Source organism: Solanum dulcamara, chromosome 1, assembly GCF_947179165.1.
Source record: "Solanum dulcamara chromosome 1, daSolDulc1.2, whole genome shotgun sequence".
Classification (NCBI taxonomy): domain Eukaryota; kingdom Viridiplantae; phylum Streptophyta; class Magnoliopsida; order Solanales; family Solanaceae; genus Solanum; species Solanum dulcamara.
In genome coordinates this window covers 7,960,741-7,979,732 of record NC_077237.1, presented here as the reverse complement: position 1 = coordinate 7,979,732, position 18,992 = coordinate 7,960,741, and the positions used below count along the sequence as shown (strand labels likewise).

Genomic DNA, 18,992 nt, shown 5'->3' with positions numbered 1-18,992 from the left:
ACCCTACATTTGTTAAACCCTGTGTCATCTTCTTCTCCATCTTCCATTTTTTCTCAAAACTGTAAAAAAAAGAACTACATGGGGGGCTTTATTTCTACTTATTTAATGGCTAATTGAACTTAATTTGAAAAAAAATAAAGCTATGGCAACTAAGAAGAAGAAGCAAAATCAAAATTCCAAGAAGATTAGTAAAAGGAAGCAGCAACAGCAGCAGCAGCTGTTTTTGAGTGAAGATGATTATCGACTTAGGCTTCAAGAGGGTTTGTATTCACCTGATTACATACTGGCTAAAATTTTCAGAAAAGATGGTCCTCCACTTGGTGGTGAATTTGATCTTCTTCCTTCAAATGCTTTTTCTCGCAGTAAGAAAGGTAATTTTTCATGTAATCATTTCATATTTTTGAGTGAATTTTGCACCCAATGGTGTGGTCAGGTTGAGAATCACGAGGTCCCAAGTTCAAATTGTAGCAAATACAAAAAAATGCTAGTGGAGTTACCTCATACTTGTTGCATGTGGGAGGTGACGGGTATCCGTGGAATTAGTTGAGATGCTTGAAAGCTGACCCGAGTTACTAAAAAAAGAAAAGATTTGGGGTGAATTTTGATGAAGCGAAGTGGGTTTGAGTGTTGATTGTCTAGGTGGTAGTTTTGTACATGGTTGTATTTCATTTCTAGCTCTTGTCAGAAGTATCACCCTATGGTTAGTGACTTGAATGGAAGTCTAGCAAACACAAAAAAAATGCCAGGTGATTTCTTCTCATTTGTCATATTTGGTGGACATACTTAACTTGTACATGTTGCGGGTGGGAGGTGATGGGTATCGGTGGAATTAGTTGAGATGTGCTAAAGTTGGATCGGAAACCATGATTATAATAAAAAATAATTTTTTTTTGGAGTGAATTTTGATGAAGCAAAGTGGGTTTGAGTGTTGATTGTCTAGGTGGTAGTTCTGTATATGATTGTGTTTCATTTCCAGCTCTGGTCAGAAGTATACCCTATAGTTAGGGACTTGAATGGAAGTCTTTTATAAGTAATTGAGTCCATGAGTGTGCATTACCACTGACACTACTACTTCTTTTGACTATGGGTTCAGACTTAGACTTGATATAGATTTTTATAACACACATATAAACCGTGTCTCTGTGTAGAAATAGATAGACATGATCAAATTTGGTAGGTGGGGGATGGATACACCTCTGTATTTCCACAATAGGTTCTCTACATTTTTTTTGTATGTTGTGCCGGATGGGGAGCTGTCCTAATAGTAAACAATCTTAGGAAGAGAAGATAATGGTGGTGAGTCCCTGTTGCATGTGCTAAAAGCACGAGTTTTTTTTTTGGTCGTGATTTTGCCTTGAAATGTTGGGCCTTGATATTTTAATATTTTACGACCTTCAATGCCCAAGGAGTTGGTCCAGGACAGGAGCGGAAATGATATCAGGATGAAGCTAAGGGGCATCTTGAAAGAAGAAAATGAAGCTATGCAGGATGGTGCCTAGGCTTGTTATCAATGAAATGATATTTGATTTATCCATGTATATAAAAGAGAGAAATAATTAGAAGGAAAAAAAATAGCTCGGGCAGAAGAGAAGTGAGTGCTGCTTCTCAATATATATCAGCCTATGAGCATTTGACTCAAATATTCAAATTTTTGCTGATAGATGATATTGCTTGGCAATTGATACTCTCCAATGGATAGCTTTGATATGCACCTAGAGAGAAAGGATAAAAGGAATCAAATCTCTTAAGTCTATACATGAAGAGATGATTCTAGCTGTAATAAATAGGGTAGGAAGGATTAGATAATAGCTACTTGTCATTGTTGAAAAGTGAAATGTCACAGAATGCTATTACATCTTCCTCTTCAGTTTGTTATTATGGCTGTTTAATGTCAGTTACTTTTACTGTATGCTTGCTGTGCTAAATCTCATTCTTCCACGATCAGGTTCCAGAATCTCTAGTCACGCTAGACAAGAAAACCAAGGAGCGACTAAGAGGAGAAAGGTAGGCATGGTAGGTTCTGGGAAAAATCATCTCAGCCTCTCAAGTGCTCAATATGAACAGTTAGTTCTTTTCAGTTTGTTCATATTTTCTTTGTATTGTACTTTTTCCCTCACCAGGTCTCTGTGCCTGCCAGCATGCATTGCCGAGCTTTATGTGAAAGTAGCCCTCCTGTTAAGAAGTATGGTACTGGGAAAGGTCCGATAACCAAAGACGTTTTGGTGAAAAAACATAGTGCTGCAGCGACTCTTAGAAATCATGGTATGGGGAAGGGTTTGATGACAGTTTGGCGGGCAACAAATCCTCACGCCGGAGACATCCCCACTGGTGTTGATTTTGGAGAGAGTGCTGGAGAGAGAAAGAAGAAGTTGCTGCAGCGACAGTCTATTTTGGTTGAGCCTCATGCCATGCCTTTGATATTTACTTTGCAATTTGTGGTACATGCATAATGCATGTCTTCCAAGTTCCCTTTCTGATTCTTTGGCAAAGGTTGGTAATTGCTAGCTGATCTTCTGTGTGCAGAGAAAAATAGAAAAGAAATTGCAGGATAAGAAGAAGGTTGGTGTGAAATGCAGAAAGGTAATATTCTGGCTAATGCTGAAAAGCTACTACTATTAGTGGTTGGAGTTGCTTTTTTTGATATGTAGTGGTTGGAGTGATTCTAGTGTGGCATTTCATAATTGCAGGCAGAGAATAAAAGGATTGAAAATCAGAAGATGCCTCGTAAGGAAAAATGTGAACTTGCGCTGGAATGGAGAAAGTGCCAAGAAGGATTACCTCTAAAAAAAAGAAAGTGCCAACAAGGGTGCACTCAGTTGGGGTCACTAGTGGATGATGAGGAACTTGAGTTAATGGAGTTGGAAGCAGGACCTAACTCATTGACATGCTGTACACACTTTGCAAGCAATGGACTTCGTGTCTGTTCACTTTGCAAAGGTAAGAATAAGACCCCCAATTTTTTCCTATCCTCTTTGCAAATGTTAGTTAATTGCTTCATGTTTATTTTATCCTCTATTTCTCTATTTTGTTGATTGTTTTTCCTTTTTCTTCTCTTAACCTTACTTCTGTGGTCTAATTGCTTGGTGTAGATGTTTAAGTTACATTACACGGTTAACCAGTCATCAATTTGCTTTGAAGTATATAGATTTACAAATTCTGTCTAACAAAATTCCTTTAATTCTCTAGGTTTACTTCCAAAGTTTCCTCCGGATTCAGTAGTAATGAAGCTGCCTCTCTATGTGCGACCGTGGGATTCCTCTCTAGAGCTCGTCAAGAAACTTTTCAAGGTACTTGGGAAATAATATTCTTTTCTTAGTCTGACAGTGTTAATACACATAAAGAATATAATATTGGATTGTCACGGTTAATGCTCACTTGGTATACCTCATTGTTCATGTTCTGTTTGTTAAGACGATGTAGATCTCTTGTTCTCAATAAATTTGCACAAAGATGATCTGTAAAAATGGTGAAGCATTTTGATGCTTTTCTTAAGTCTTTACATAACCTCACCTTTTTTCCTATTTAGTTTTTATATTAAAAAAAGCCTATGGGCTAATATGCAGTTTATATTGCAGGTCTTCCACTTTCTTTGTACTTATGCTGCAAGAATTGATATCTGTTCCTTCACAATTGATGCGTTTGCACAAGCATTTCATGAAAAAGTAAGTTCAGCTCTGAACTAGTTATTCTCCATCATTAAGTTCAGTACTGTACTAGTTGTTGTCCATCATTCCCTTTTGAGACCTGATAGCTGCTTCTAAAGATGCCAATCACTTACCGATTTTGATTTGATTCTTTTTGCTTTCAGGATTCCTTGATCCTTGGACAAGTTCATTTAGCCTTTCTCAGGCTTCTTTTGGCAGATGTTGAAATTCAGCTTAACAGAGGATTCATTCATCATGCAAGCAGAAGTTGCAATTTCTTGGGATTGATTCACTCAGTGAGTCTACATGCATTCAGATCCATTTTTCACTTTAATAGGCTTTTGCATATTAGCATAGGTTTGAGTCTTTAAGGAGCAGCTGTGAGACAATTTTTGTACTGCAATTTGTATGTATTTGCTATTAGGCTAGTGCTTCCTGGAACTTCAATCTAAATATGGGTTATTTATTTCATTATTATTACTTAGCTACAAAGGAGGTTACATTACTTAGGCAGGACAATTAAAAAAAGAGAAGATACGGGAGAGAAAACAATGATGCTTCAGGAGATGAAAGGGGAAGGAATCTAAAATACATGGAAATGTAACAAAAGAGAACTTGACCATGTTATGGTCATCCCGCAAATTGTGCGGGGTTATTCCCCGACGAACACCCCTAACCCTGTAAGTTTCTACAAAGTATCCTGGAGCATATTAGTATGAATTTTGCTTACTGTTGAACCACTTCAGGCAGTTGACATGAGTTATACTTTATCGAAAATGGGAATAAAAAATAGTCACGGGCCTATAATCTTAAATTCTTCAGGAAGTGCATGTAATGAAGGTAGAATGTCCTTAATAATATCACAAAAAGAAATAATTAGGAAATTTAGAGGTCCTATATTTACCTCTTGTGAGAAATATTGGAGAAAAATATTATTGAATTGTGTAAGAACAATATTACACAAAGACCCTATTTATAGACACTATAAAACAATCCTTTTCCAAGTAGGATACTATAAACTATTCCTATTTCTATTCCTATTCTAAGTAGGATATTATAAACTATTCCTATTTAAGTAGGATTATGTACACCTATTCCTATTCTAACACCTCTTACATAAGCTGGAGTTGTGAAGAAAATAACCTTCCAAATAGTTCTTTTAATATGAGACCGAAACAATATTTTTCTTTCTCAAGGATTGCTACTCAGATATACAATGTTCATTTTTCTTTTAGTGGGAAAGATGGAACTAGCTATTAGCAAAGTAATGTGCAGTGGTACCAAACATCTATGATCCTTGCTAATATATGTCCCAAAGAAAGAAGGAAAGAAATCCTTGCTAAAAAATGTCTTTTTTTGTTGGAACTAAGAAGAACATAGGTATATACAATACTCAAGAGTTTGACATGGGTCTTATTTCATTATGTTAGCTAGTAGCATTAAGAGTAGCCTTTGCTTCTCCAAAGTGTCCTACTACTGCAATACGTTTAATGGAAAATAATGAATACCAAGTCTGGTTTGAGAGTTGAGTACCAGAAAAGTCGTAACAGTTTGGTTTGTAGTGTTGAGTACCAGAAAAGTCCTCTAATTATCACGAAGTACTACAACCCCTAAGACGTCTGAAATCTCTATCAGGGAGTATGCAGATACCCTCTGCCATCAGCACCAGTGGTATTATCAACATATTAAAATAAGTTCCGGAGAAGGGGAGCCTTGGAGTAACTGGTAAAGTTGCTGCCATGTGACCAGGAGGTCACGGGTTCAAGCCTTGGAAACAGCCTCTGGCAGAAATGCAAGGTAAGGCTGCGTACAATAGACCCTTGTGGTCAGGCCCTTCTCTGGACCCTGCACATAGCGGGAGCCTTAGTGCACCGGACTGCCCTTTTTTTCTCTGTTGTATCAGCTAACAATATTGGCATGTTCTACCTGTGACCTCCCTCTATGCATTCTACAGGTGCTTTTCTTACACAGCCACAATGGTAACACTAGTGTCGTGAGATTATTGTTCTTGGGTATGAAGGGATGTAATTGGTTGCTAATCTCTTTCCCTTGAGAGGATATATGCTGTTTGATTATTTATATGCTCGTCTATTCTGCTGACAAACTTCCCTTCATCATTGTTTTCTCTTTAAAATCTTCTTGTCCATTAAAGTATGCTATTCTGAAAGAGGAACCATTCATCTTACTTTGACAGATTGAACATGAAGAATTTAGTCTGGAACTCTGGATTAGTTCTCTCAATGCCTTAACATGGACTGAGATACTACGGCAAGTCTTGGTTGCTGCTGGTTTTGGTTCCAAACGTGGTAGAGTACCTGGGGAGGCTCTCAGCAAGGTACTGCAATTTCTGGCTACTGATTTAATTGTAGTCTTGCATCTTTGATGTCAGTGGCTATAAGTTATTCTTCAATGTTTTTGTCACTGCATATTTAAAGGCTTTGTGATATGTCAGTGGTCATATTTTACTGTAAGAAATAAATTGTTGGGAATGTTGAGTCTTCGTTCCTCTTTGATTGTGTATTTTCCTTTTCTAATTGCTTTGATATGCGTTACTTGAGCGGAGGGTCCCTCGAAATCAGCCTCTCTACCTCCAGAGGTAGAGGTAAGGCCTGCGTAGGGCAGAAACTTCACTCGTCGAGGAAAGAAAATCAGGAATTTTTAGTGCTACTCCTTTATCTTTTCTCGGCGTGGTTTTGGAGAATATCCTCTTATCGTGATTGATTGGTCACAGGCCCCCCTTCCCTCACACCCCACCCCACCCCACAGACCCCACCTGAGGGATCACACTGGGTATGTTGTTATTGAATGCTGAGTCGTCTTCACCAGGTACTGAAGTGGATAAGTACTGTAATTACTTATCTAATTCAACTCTCTCCAGAAAGCATCCTACAAACACATCCTAGGGCCGTTTGGAAGGGCACTTTGGGATTGAATATGGATGTAACTGGGTGTAATCACACAATTTTGACACGTTTCCATGTCCAAGCAACTACTTGGTTTGCATGGAATCGGGTGTAACTGATGGGAACAATTACATTCTCCATTTTTTAAAAATTATTTACTTTACCAGAATACACACACACATATTGCTTTCCAACGTGGTGCTTCTGTTCCTGGTACTAGTATTTTGCAACTCCTCATGTTGTCCTTCTGTTTTTACTTTTTTCTTATTGTATATGCAGATTGCAGTACACTAGTACTAGTACTTTGTAGGCTGATGTTTTAGTGATGGTGATGAACACAGTGACTTGCTATGCTATTATTATATTTTTTTGATGAGTTTTTATATTTTAAATATCTTATTTTCTTATTGGTATCTTGGTGATGATGGGTGGCTTCTTCATCCTGTAGGAGGTAGAGATATGATACTTGATTCTTGGATAAAGATTATGATTTGATGTTTTTATTTTCTATTCATTAGTATAAATATTTATTATAGAAAAAAATACTTTGTAAACTCATGTCTTGTCTTTTTTTTTATTTAAAAAAACATATTAGTTTGCAACTTGTAATTATTTAATATATTCTCACAAAAAAATATATACTCCCTTGGAATCAATTTGTTTGCCTTACTATTGACCGGGCACAAAATTTAAGAAAGTAAAGACGACTTTTAAATCTTGTGGCCTTAAACTAAAAATATGTATAGTGTACCAAATGGTTTTTGGTAACTACTAGGCTGGTAGTAATTATGCAGCCTTTTAATTACACAATGGTTTCCAAATATACCCTTAGTTTCTTTGTTTTTATGTAGAAAAGCTAGTGTTATCAAAAGCGAAAAGCGCAAAAAAGCTCCAAGGTCCTTTTGAACTTTAAGTGCAAAGTGCAAATAAAGTGTGAACTTTAGTGAAAAAAGGCGCAAATGGAGAAAAACTACAAATATGTATGTTTAGTCTAAGATTAATAATCATAAGCATGAATAACAAAAAACAAATGTATGGACAAAGATATGGAAAAAAATTTATAAAGTGAAATATCTATTGTTTAGTGTCACATCTTCGGGATAGCACTCATTTGCAAGGAACAATATGCCATGACGACACTGAAGCGCCCATAAAGTGAGGTGAAACACTCAACATGTTATGTGTCTTGCTTCAGGGCTTAAGCGCGCCTTTGACAACACTGAGAAGAGCGCTGTCTCCGATCTTGTGAACGGTTATGCATCCGGCTAACTTTAAGCTTTTATTGATCTTGAATTTTCTTGATAAAAGACTTAAATCTTACGACAGACCTAATACTGGTATAAGCCTATAGCTGTCATCCTTCAGTAGAGTGTCTTGGAGGAAGTTGTGTTGTTTGATTCATGACGTTACTCTGTGATTCTCATTTTCTTTATTTTCTTTGGTTTCTTGTTTCTTAGGAAGTTAGTTTGATGGCCAAGTATGGGTTAACCCGAGGTACACTGAAGGGTGAACTTTTTAGCATTCTGCTAATTAAAGGAACTGATGGAATGAAAGTTCACGAGCTAGCAAAACTTCAATCTGTAAGTGGATGTGAATCCCGGTCCTTACTATTAGTATTATAATTTACCACTGCGTCCTTTGCATCATAAAATTCTTTGGTTAATGAATCTTTTTCCTTTTGTCTTGAAGATTCTTGAATTGAATCTGGCAGCGACAACCATTCAGCTAGAAGATTTAATAAGCTCAACCCTTTCTAGTGACATTACCTTGTTTGAAAAGATTTCATCTTCAGGGTACCGTCTACGTATTAATCCTTCTTCACAGGAATCTGAAATTTCTTTTTCAGATTCCGAAGGAGATGACGCAGAGGTTATTAGTGGATACATCAGAGACAATTCAGACTGTGAGTCTCGTGAACTAGTTCGAGCTGAATCTGAATGGAGATATCATCAGTTTGAAAATAGGAAGAGTCTGTCAACAGTAAATACTGAAATTGACGAAAGCTACTCAGGAGAAGCATGGTTGTTGGGGCTTATGGAAGGTGAATATTCAGATCTGGGCATTGAAGAGAAGCTGAACGCCTTGGTGGCATTGGTTGATCTTCTTACTGTTGCATCCAGCATCGCTGAAAAGGTAAAATATTCAATATGAGTTCATTAGGGCTTTAAAGGAACTCTTCCCTCTAGGTTATCATGCCTTCAGATTCTTCTGCCTTCCAATTTGCATTTCTTGTTTAAGGTGCTAGATTTTGCTTTTTAACACTTAATATCATTTTACTGGCTCCAGAACAGAGCTAACTAACTTGTACTAGTAGGTAAATTTCTAAGAAACTTCTGACCTGAAAGATGGACCTTGAAATTGGTGGCAAAGAAGTTCTAACCATCCCAGCATGCCTGTGAACAAATTTCCAGCACTGGCAGATATGTCGAATTGATGGTACTGCCAGAAACAGCTTCGAGGACTGACATTCCGAGCACACCCAGAGACTTTGACGCTTCCTCCCCCTTTCCTGAGCATTTTCGAGCCCCTCCCCTGTTTTTTCTTCCAGATTTGTGTTTGCCGGAGCCAAAACTTTGGTTGTCAGAGTCGCGGGACATAGTAGATACTTTTCCAGGGGAGGAAACACGTCGTTTCCTCAAGTTTCGACTCCCACCAGCACTGCCTTCAGCACTTCCGAGATGATGATTTTGCTGCCCCTTTTCCTTGCATCTATTCTGAGGGCACGTCCTTTGCTCCCCCATGTAATCTGGAGAAATTGGAGTTTCTAGTCCTTCTCGAGCTCTCTGATGCGTAGATATGGAGGCTCCCTGCATTGTCTTCTCTTGTATTGCAGTCGGGACATGTTTGGGATGTCAGGAGTTTTTGAGCCTGTCTGATTTAAATTTTTTAAACGTTCCCGACCCTTATGTTTATTGAATCGGTTCCATATGTCCACCCAATCTGGTTCACTAACCCAAGGGTAGGATTGTCTTATCCACTTCCTAAAATTTCTGCTTTCACGATCAAATTCAATTCTCATGACGGTACGCTAGATCGATCCTCCATAACTTCCGTCTACCTTCTTCCTCCTCTCTCATGCCCTACATTCTTTTTGCCTCGTCCTCCTCTTCTACCTGTTTCCCCATTAGGTGCAACCCCTACTGCATCTCCATCATACACTATCATTTAAAGCGTTTGAGGCATTTTAGAGAACAGTTGAGAAGTAGGAACTTTGAAAAAAACCCTTAGGAAGAATACATCTCAACATACCTCGAGTATCCCTATAGATAACATGAGATCCAAAGAACAATCAACGTTCTCAATCTATATTTACGTAATTGAATTTAATCAATAAACAACCCCCATGACATAACTTCATTCAGTAAAGTGAATTTAGCCCGCTAATTCTCTATTTTAACTCCATTTGAGTGAAACCCATGGTCATTCACCTCCATCATCACATTTAACAACTTATACCTCATTTGAATCACTACAATCCCTAATACACAACACCCAACAAAGATCATATGCTTCAGCTGGTCAGCTCTTCATAAAGCTTGCCTCACTCAAGACAACCTTCAGAAAAGACATTTCAGATCGCCAATAGATGTTAGGGCAAATTACACTCAATGGCCATTCGGGCAAAGTAATTACCAAAAAAATGGCCATTCGCTGTATAGGCATATATAGTCAGTGTATATTTCATGTATAGTCAAGCTATATTTAGTTTTTGAGTGTATCATAATGTATATTCAGGGTATGACTCATGTATAAGTAATTTATATTGTATAGTCAGTGTATATTTTCTATGATTTTAGCTATTTTTTATGTAAATAAAATATGGCTATATTTGTTGTAAACTAATTAGTTTATTGTATATATTTGAAATTTTTCCTAGATGTTACTCTGTGCCAACAGAACCTTGAGTCCAACAACTATCTATTTTTACATTGTACAGTCGCTGCTGACTTGTGGAGTATATTTTTGTCTATATTTGGTATCAATTGGGTTATGCTACATTGCACCAAAGAGGCCTTTGGTGCAATTGTGGAGTTTGTAAGGCCATCAAGCCAATCTGGAAGATCATACCTGCTAGTTTCTTTTGGTGTGTATGGTCATAAAGGAACAACTGATGTTTTGAAGGTTTATCAACTCCAAACCACTCCCTTAAGGCTAGATGTCTTTTGTATCTATATAGTTGGCATAATTTTCACCCATAGATTCCCCTGAGAACCTTTTGAACTTTGTTAGCTCCCTGATACTAGTTTAGTGTTTTTTGTAATTGAGCTAATGAAGTATTGTCATCTTCCTTACTTTTTTATTATTCTGCATCTTCTTGATGCCAACAATGAAATTTCTGAATACTTCATCAAAAAAAAAAAACACAACACCCATTTACTATTCATCTTCTTCCACCAATACCACTAACCATCATCCACCATTACTGCATTAATTAGGGTTTATTTATTCCAGTCTTCCAACCACCACCAATACCATTAACCATCATAAATGACCATAATAAACTTGAGTGGTGGATTGATTACCTCAAGTAGTCCAAATCTTGAAATCCCAATTTATGAGTGTTCTTGAGGGTCTTGAAGATTTCGGAATGATTCTATGGACTTCAAGGATGAAACAATGATAATACTAGTGTTTAGGAGTAGTTATTAACTCAAAAACACTAAGATGTAGCTTAGTGGTCAATGAAGTGGGCGGATTACCATAATGTCTCAAGTTTAAATTCAAGCAGACGCAAAAAGCATCTTGGTGATTTCTTTCCATCTGCCAAGCCTTGATGGACAAAATTATTCGGTACAAGGTTAGCTACACTGGTGGGAAGTAGCGAATTCCCGATTAAATAGTCAAGATGCGTGCAAGTTGGACACCACCGTCATCCCCCCTCCCCACCCCCTCCCCCACCAAAAAAAAAGAATTCAAAGACTCATCTCAGTTGAGTGGAAAAAACCTTGGACCGATTCCACCTCGAGAGAAAATGCCATGGGGACTCGCGAGCCTCAACTATTTTCTACTTTCAATTCAAATTCCTAGGACCTTCCTCACAACATAGTGCATGACCTGCGAATCATCATGAAAGGTCCGGACTTCAGAAAAAGTCCCTTATGTTGCGAGGACCGCAGCGAGGCAAGTCTGGGACTTCTCTTACTTCTTGCCTTGGGCATAGATTCCTGGGGTTCCTTGCCACTGCTTGCACGAGACGAAACCCTGGGTGAGAGATCTTGGGACTCCAACTATTTTCTTTTCTGTTCAAACACTTTCCAACATATACCATGAATATTCTACCAAATTCTGATCATTTCTTCGCCCTCGTGTGGCCGTACACACCTTGGGGTAATTTAATTATGTCGTTAAGTGCATAATTAGTCTATTTTTAATATAAAATTAATGGGGCTTAACGAAGTTTTCCTCTCCTTTTGTTTTTGTAAAGAGGAATCTCCTTTCTTTTGTAAGGTCAAGCACTAGCTTAGTGTGTGGCCATTCTCTTTTAATAGAACTCTTAACCTTTCTCAATAAAGAAAAAAAGAAAAGAAAAGATATGGAGGCAAAAGATAGAAAGGAAAATCCCACTCTTCTATGTAACTGCTGATATAGTACTGTTACTCTGGAATAGAAATGCATGAGCAAGTAATGAAATAGCTCTGGACATATAAACAACCAAAAAAAGATAAAAGGAAAAGGTAAGAAAGAGGTCAGGTGAAGACATCATCATAGGCTTACGACTTCTACCTTATTTTTGGTGGAAGAAGATTGAATGCTGTTGCAGTAAAGAAAGTAGATTCGTCCCAAGGCTTTAGTTCAACAACAAAGGTAGTACAATTGTGTGTGTGTGTGTGTGGGGGGGTATGTGCGGTAGGTGCACATCAAGTTGATGGAAACAACAGATTTCTTGATTACCCCCCCCCCCCCCCAAAAAAAAAAAAAAAAAAGAAAGAAGAGAAAACAGAAGAGAGTAAAGGAAAATAGTGTGTCGCGTCAGTTAAAAACTCTGAGGGGAAAGCCCATCCGTTTCTAATTCATGGTGATTACCTGTGCTCCTTGGTTCTTTGTAAGCACATTTAAGTGTGTGAAGCTACGTGGCAGTGCACATGAATATTTTTTTTTACTTTTGTTTAACAAGAAATGTGAAGAAGCTCTTGTGGAACTTGGTTCCTTATCATTGTTCGGCAATCACACAATTGAAGTCAGTCCAACAAAAGCACCATGTAGATGCCATTTCTTTTCTACTTTCTTCCATGTCCAGAAGGCTACCCTTTCATACTATGGAAAAATCATGTCTTCCTAGTAATACCCTTTCATAGTATGGAAAAATCATTTCTTCCTAGTAATAGTCCTGTTATTTGTGTCTCGTTGTTGGTTATGTCTGCTCTTTTTTTATATTACTATATTTTGACTAATAAAAAAACATATTGCTATATTGTACGAGTATCACCATTCTTAGTGAACATATCGCTATATTGCACGAGTATCACCATTCTTAGTGCACTAACGTATGATAAAAAAGTACATTTGTATGTCATATCACCTTTTTTTTCTGCATTTCTTTTAGTGACAAGTTTTATCTACAGGATCCGATGCCATCAGCTGTAGAATGTGCTCCTGCAATGATTCATCATGCTTCCGGTGGAAAAATAAAAAGGTCGTCAGCAAATTCATCCTACTTGACTGGGCAAGCACAAAGTCATAGTAGACAACTTAGTAATCAAGATCCAACAGTGTCATTGGAACTTCAGCCAGTTGACTCCTCAGTGTCAATGTCAAAACTCTATGTGAAAAATAAGTCAGGCACTGCAAAGAATGCGAAAGAACTGGAAGCTGGGGATGAGTTGCACCCAATGCAGTCTATCTTCCTCGGCTCTGACCGTAGGTACAATAGATACTGGATATTCTTGGGCCCTTGCAATGAACTTGATCCTGGGCACAGGAGGATTTATTTTGAATCTTCTGAAGATGGTCACTGGGAGGTGATTGATACTGAAGAGGTATTATAGTATCATTTTGGCACTTCTATTTCTTATGTTTGTAGCCTGCAACACTTCCAACCAATGAACCTTTTCCTGTGCTTTTAATCTGGTTTCAGTCTTTATTTTCTTTGTTGGCTGCCTTGGACCGTAGAGGTATACGAGAGGCTCTTCTAGTTGCATCTCTGGAGAAACGGGAAACCTTCCTATGCCAAGCAATGTCAAATATTCTGAATGATGCAGGAGATAGCCAATCACCTCGATGTGGAAGGAACTTTTCTAGAGAAGATAGTTCATCATCTGCAATTTCTGATGTGGACAACTTAAGCCTTTTTGAAGTGCACAATGGTTCTACTGGTTCGAAGGTGCCTGTAGGTAGGAAAGGCGAACATCAGCAAGACAAATGGAACAATGCTCAAGCTTTTGACACATGGATGTGGAAATCATTCTATTGTAATCTTGCCGCTGTAAAACGTGGGAAAAGGTCTTATCTTGATTCACTTGCAAGGTGTGAACAGTGTCATGATCTATACTGGAGGGATGAGAAGCACTGCAGGATTTGCCACACCACGTTCGAGCTTGATTTTGATCTTGAAGAAAAATATGCCATTCATACTGCAACATGTAGGAAAATCCTAGATCCTGATAAGTTATCAAAGCATAAAATTCTCCCATCAGAATTGCAGTCACTTAAAGCTGCAATACATGCAATTGAGGTGGGCAGTCATTCTAATGCTTTTACAGCTAGTATTATGTGTCCAAATTTTGGTGTTCATTTAGAAGTGTTATATGAAGTGCTCCATATAAACAAGAACCTAATAACTTGTATAATTTTGTGTGGTATGCATATCTTGTGTTATGTCAAAATAAATCCTTAGAGTGGTTCATGTTCTTACTAATCATACTAATTATAGCACACTTGTAGTTTAGTAGTGGTATGTTTCTATCAGGTGCTTGCATAGACTGTTCTATGCTATTCTAAACGTCACTTGCTGAAATTTGCAGCACAGCATGCATTCTTAACTACTTTAGATCCTTTGTTTTTACATCTCTCATTATCCTGCACATCCATGTAACATATATTGTGTTAATGATGAGGTTACTATATGTCCTGTTCATCCATTGCTTGATGCTGCAACGATGGTTAAGAACACATGATGAGAGTTTAGTTTGTTAGGATGCTGGTGATAAATTCACAGATGGTGAACTTCATAGAAAGTGGATTGTGCTTTGACAAGTTGAATGCCTTTCTTTTTGTCTTTTCGGTAAAATAATGATTGTATTGTGCTGTTGGGAAAAACTCCATTTAGTGGTATACAAGAGGTAGAGAACCTACAATAAAATATGGTGCTCTACTAATAATGCCAATTCATTTTATGTTGAATGAGACTTCATGGGTGCACCAAGAATTTACAAGAACAAGTTTATCAAAAGAATTTACAAGAAAAGGGATTCCTTCATTTGTACAGAAGTTCTTTACACCACTCAAATGGTCCTCTTTCTTGCTGTCCAACTTGTCCACATAGAAGCTAGACGAACTACTTTCCATGTCTTGCTTACTTCAATTTGGGAAGTTTTGAATCCTAACCAAAAGCAAGATAATATCTTTGGGGATGGTCTGGTGGTTGAAGTATGTTATAACAACCTCAAATCTCAGATCTGAATCACAATTACAACACTTGGTATGAGCCAATCCACTCCAGCCTTGGCAAGCAGGATTACCTTGGCAACCTGTGCTTGTGGGCTTTGACTAGCTGTCCAATGGATTAGTCAAGGTCCGTGCAAGCGGCCCTGGATGTCACCTATTGGTAAAAGAAAAATCAAGACTAACCTCAAATACTGAGTTGATATTGAAAATAAGACTACCTGATATGCACCTTCATACTCTTCAAGTTAATTTTTCTATTAACTGCAGTGCAATTAACTTTCCAACTTATGTTTTTTCAATTAACAATCTGATATATATATGTATCATTCATAATGTTGCAGTCAGTAATGCCTGAAGATGCCCTAATTGGTGCTTGGAGAAGATCTTCCCACAATCTTTGGATCAAAAGACTGCGCAGGGCGTCAACTTTATCAGAGATTTTACAGGTGACAGATGCCTGCCCGTCCTTCAGTATTTTTTGATAATTGGTCTCAATTTCCCAGGATTTGCATTTTGGAGAGTTCAGAAATAAACATAGATCCATTGAGTCTATAACAAAAACCTTTTCAACTGCTGCTAGGTTTGACGTTATTTTTCATAGAAATTTGACCTAACAGGTCTCAAATGAGTGGACTTTTATTTTGGAATATATTGTAGGTTCTTGCTGATTTTGTCACTGCTATCAATGAGGACTGGTTGTGTGGATCTGGTCATACTTTGGGATCGAATTATGACCCAGAAGAACTTATTGCAAGCTTTTCAAGCATGCCCCAGACTTCATCTGCAGTTGCATTTTGGTTGGTCAAGTTGGATGCCTTGGTCGGACCCCACTTGGAAAGTGTGCCCATTAGCACTATACAAGTCTAAAGGTGTGATACTTTCTTTTGTTTGATTACGTTCCTTCTACTTTTGTGTCATTCACTTTTCTCCCATAAATCATAAATCCTGCTATTTATGTTTTGGGAGTTGGAGTGGGCAAAAGTTCCGGGGGAAAGCTTCGTATAGTGTTTCTTTACTATGTAGCTTCTTTGACCTGATTGAACATATTTATGCTAAAACTTGGCACAACTTGTTAATGTGCATTTCCTACTGTTAGCATGTGCTAAATCTAGCTAATTGCAGGGGTAAAGATCTAAACATAAATAATTAAATGAAAGGAGCTAAGAACACTGAAATCTTCAGGCAATAGTGGTATGCTTTCTGTCATGCCCACTTAGGCTTGTTGCAAGTCTTATCATCTTTTATAACTGTACAAGTAATTCCTCTCTCTTTTGTCTCTCAAAGTAGTTCTTCACAAATTCATCTTCTGACGGGCAAAAATTTTGTTTTGACCATTACAACCCTTTCCCACTGAATATTTGAAGCAGTCGATCTTCACTAGTCGTCTGACACATCTCTTGCTATGCTTAGACATTTCAGGTAGGTTGTTCAAACAGGTCGATATTCTTTAGTCTCCTGGATAGAGAACATGGTTTGTATCAAAGTCAAACCCATCAAACTTCTTTGTGCCAAATTTAAAGATGCTTGGAGAGAGGGTTATTCCTATCATTATCCCTGATGGAATCATGCTGCTCATGGCTACAAGTGTAACAGAAAGATTTATGATTTTTTGCAAAGTAAAGCAGAAAATACGGCAGTTCAGCAATCGGTTCAACAACGGATGCTGATAGATGTACAATGTTACTTCCCGACATCCATTTTTGTTATCATCACTATACCTAGGATACATGAGTGCTTCTTGAATGTAAATAGTAGTGCAGGTTCTCTTCCTCATCTCCAATCCTCTTTAACCCAATTTTGGTGTATTAGGACTTGTTCTTGATTTCTTCACATGTATTAGCTCATTCCTTGTATGATAAAACTGTTACACATGTTTTCTCTTGGCGGCAATAAAATAAAAGTTTAGTTGGGCAATTCGATGCCTCCGTTTCAGGTCCTCTTTTTATTATTCCTTTGGCTTTTAGTCCGCTTATCAAAGAAAGACAGGATTGACCAAAGCTGTTCAAACATGCATAGACCAAACTCCGAATCAACTATTGCTAACTCAAGTCTGATGGAAACTCTCCCCGTCTCTCTTCTCTTCTTCTTAATGTATGATCTTACTGAGTTATTCTTCATTTCTTAATTTGTATTGGTTGCATCAACTGTAATTGTCAAGGGAAGGACAAGCTGTTGTGAATGAATTCAATCTTGGGAGTAAAGGCGAGCTTGCATTATATGGTTTATATGGAAGGAAAGCAATGTAATAATGTTCTGAAGAAAGAAGTACATCTATTAGAAAGTTAGGATGAACTGTCTATTTTATTCTCACTTTTGGTGTAAAGAAGAGCTGTTGGAATATGCAGATTGCAGATTCACTACAACAACAACCCAGTGAAATCCCACAACGTGGGGTCTGGGGAGGGTAAAGTGTACGCAGACTTTATTCCTACCAAGGTAGGACGGCTGTTTTCGAAAGACCCTCGGCTCAATAAAAGCATAAACAAAGGTTAGATAAGGCTAAGAAGTTCAAAACGATATAGGAAAGCAAGTAACGAGAGCGACACAGATAAAATAGAGTAATCAAAGTACTGAAAGTAATAGATAACAAGAGAAATCAGAGCACAAGAAATTATAGTGCGCTAATGCGCCTACTAATAAGGAAGAATAACGAGACTATGTACTAGCCTTCTACCCTAATTTGGGTCCTCTACACCCTCCTATCTAAGGTCATGCCCTCGGTAAGCTGTAACTGTGCCATGTCCTGTCTAATCACCTCTCCCCAATATTTCTTCGGCCTACCCCTACCTCTTCTGAAACCATCCATGGCCAACCTCTCACACCTCCGCACTGGGGCATCTGTGTCTCTCCTCTTCACTGCCCAAAACCATCTCAGTCGCATTTCCCGCATCTTGTCTTCCACCGAGGCCACTCCTACCTTGTCCCAAATAGTCTTGTTTCTAATCTTGTCACTCCTGGTATGCCCACACATCCATCTCAACATTCTCATCTCGACAACTTTCATCTTTTGAACGTGAGAGACCTTAATTGACCAACATTCCGCCCCATATAACATAGCTGGTCTAACCACCACTTTGTAGAACTTGCCCTTAAGTTGTGGTAACCTTCTTGTCACATAGCAAACCGGAAGCGAGCCTCCATTTCATCTACCCTGCCCCAATACGGTGTATGACATCATCATCAATCTCCCCGCTGCCTTGCATGATAGACCCAAGGTACTTGAAACTACTTTTCTTTTGGATGGCCTGGTCACCAAGCCTAACTTCCTCGCTAACCTCCTGAGGTGTCTCACTGAACTTGCACTCTAAGTACTCTGTCTTGGACCTACTCAGCTTAAACCCTTTAGACTCCAAGGTATGTCTCCAAACCTCCAGCTTAGCGTTAACTCCACTACGAGTCTCATTGATCAGGACTATGTCGTCCGCGAAAAGCATACACCATGACACCTCACCTTAAATTTGTCGCGTCAATCCATCCATCACCAAGGCAAATAAAAACCGACTGAGAGCTGATTCTTGATGCAACCCCATCACAACTGGGAAGTGCTCTGAGTCCCCTCCTACCGTCCTTACCTTGGTTTTGGCACCCTCGTACATGTACTTGATCACCCTAATGTACGCCACAGGTACACCTTTAGCCTCCAGACATTTTCATAGTATCTCTCGTGGAACTTTATCGTAAGTCTTTTCTAGGTCGATGAATACCATATGCAAATCCCTCTTCCTCTCCCTATACTACTTCACCAGTCTTCTCATAAGATGGATGGCTTGTGTAGTTGAGCGTCCCGGCATAAATCTGAACTGGTTCTCTGAAATAGACATGCCTCTCCTCGCCCTCATCT

General features: G+C 38.4%; 1 protein-coding gene across 7 annotated transcripts; it reads left to right on the top strand.

Annotated features, from left to right (window-relative positions):
• LOC129900518 (homeobox-DDT domain protein RLT3) lies at window positions 1-17,065 on the top strand. 7 transcript variants are annotated; one of them, XM_055975555.1, is made up of 17 exons: window positions 1-371; window positions 1,946-2,004; window positions 2,121-2,393; window positions 2,524-2,580; window positions 2,688-2,937; window positions 3,187-3,287; window positions 3,576-3,662; window positions 3,809-3,940; window positions 5,839-5,979; window positions 8,005-8,127; window positions 8,237-8,680; window positions 13,111-13,524; window positions 13,623-14,219; window positions 15,493-15,597; window positions 15,809-16,020; window positions 16,274-16,342; window positions 16,562-17,065. In XM_055975555.1, exons 1-15 carry the CDS (start codon window positions 143-145, stop codon window positions 16,016-16,018), a joined length of 3,222 nt encoding a protein of 1,073 aa, XP_055831530.1. In that variant the 5' UTR covers window positions 1-142; the 3' UTR covers window positions 16,019-16,020; window positions 16,274-16,342; window positions 16,562-17,065. The 7 variants fall into 7 exon arrangements, with proteins under 7 accessions (XP_055831530.1, XP_055831505.1, XP_055831487.1 ...); XM_055975530.1 differs by having other exon boundaries at window positions 1,946-2,013; window positions 16,571-17,065; XM_055975512.1 differs by having other exon boundaries at window positions 1,946-2,013.
• Window positions 17,066-18,992: the final 1,927 nt, after the last annotated feature.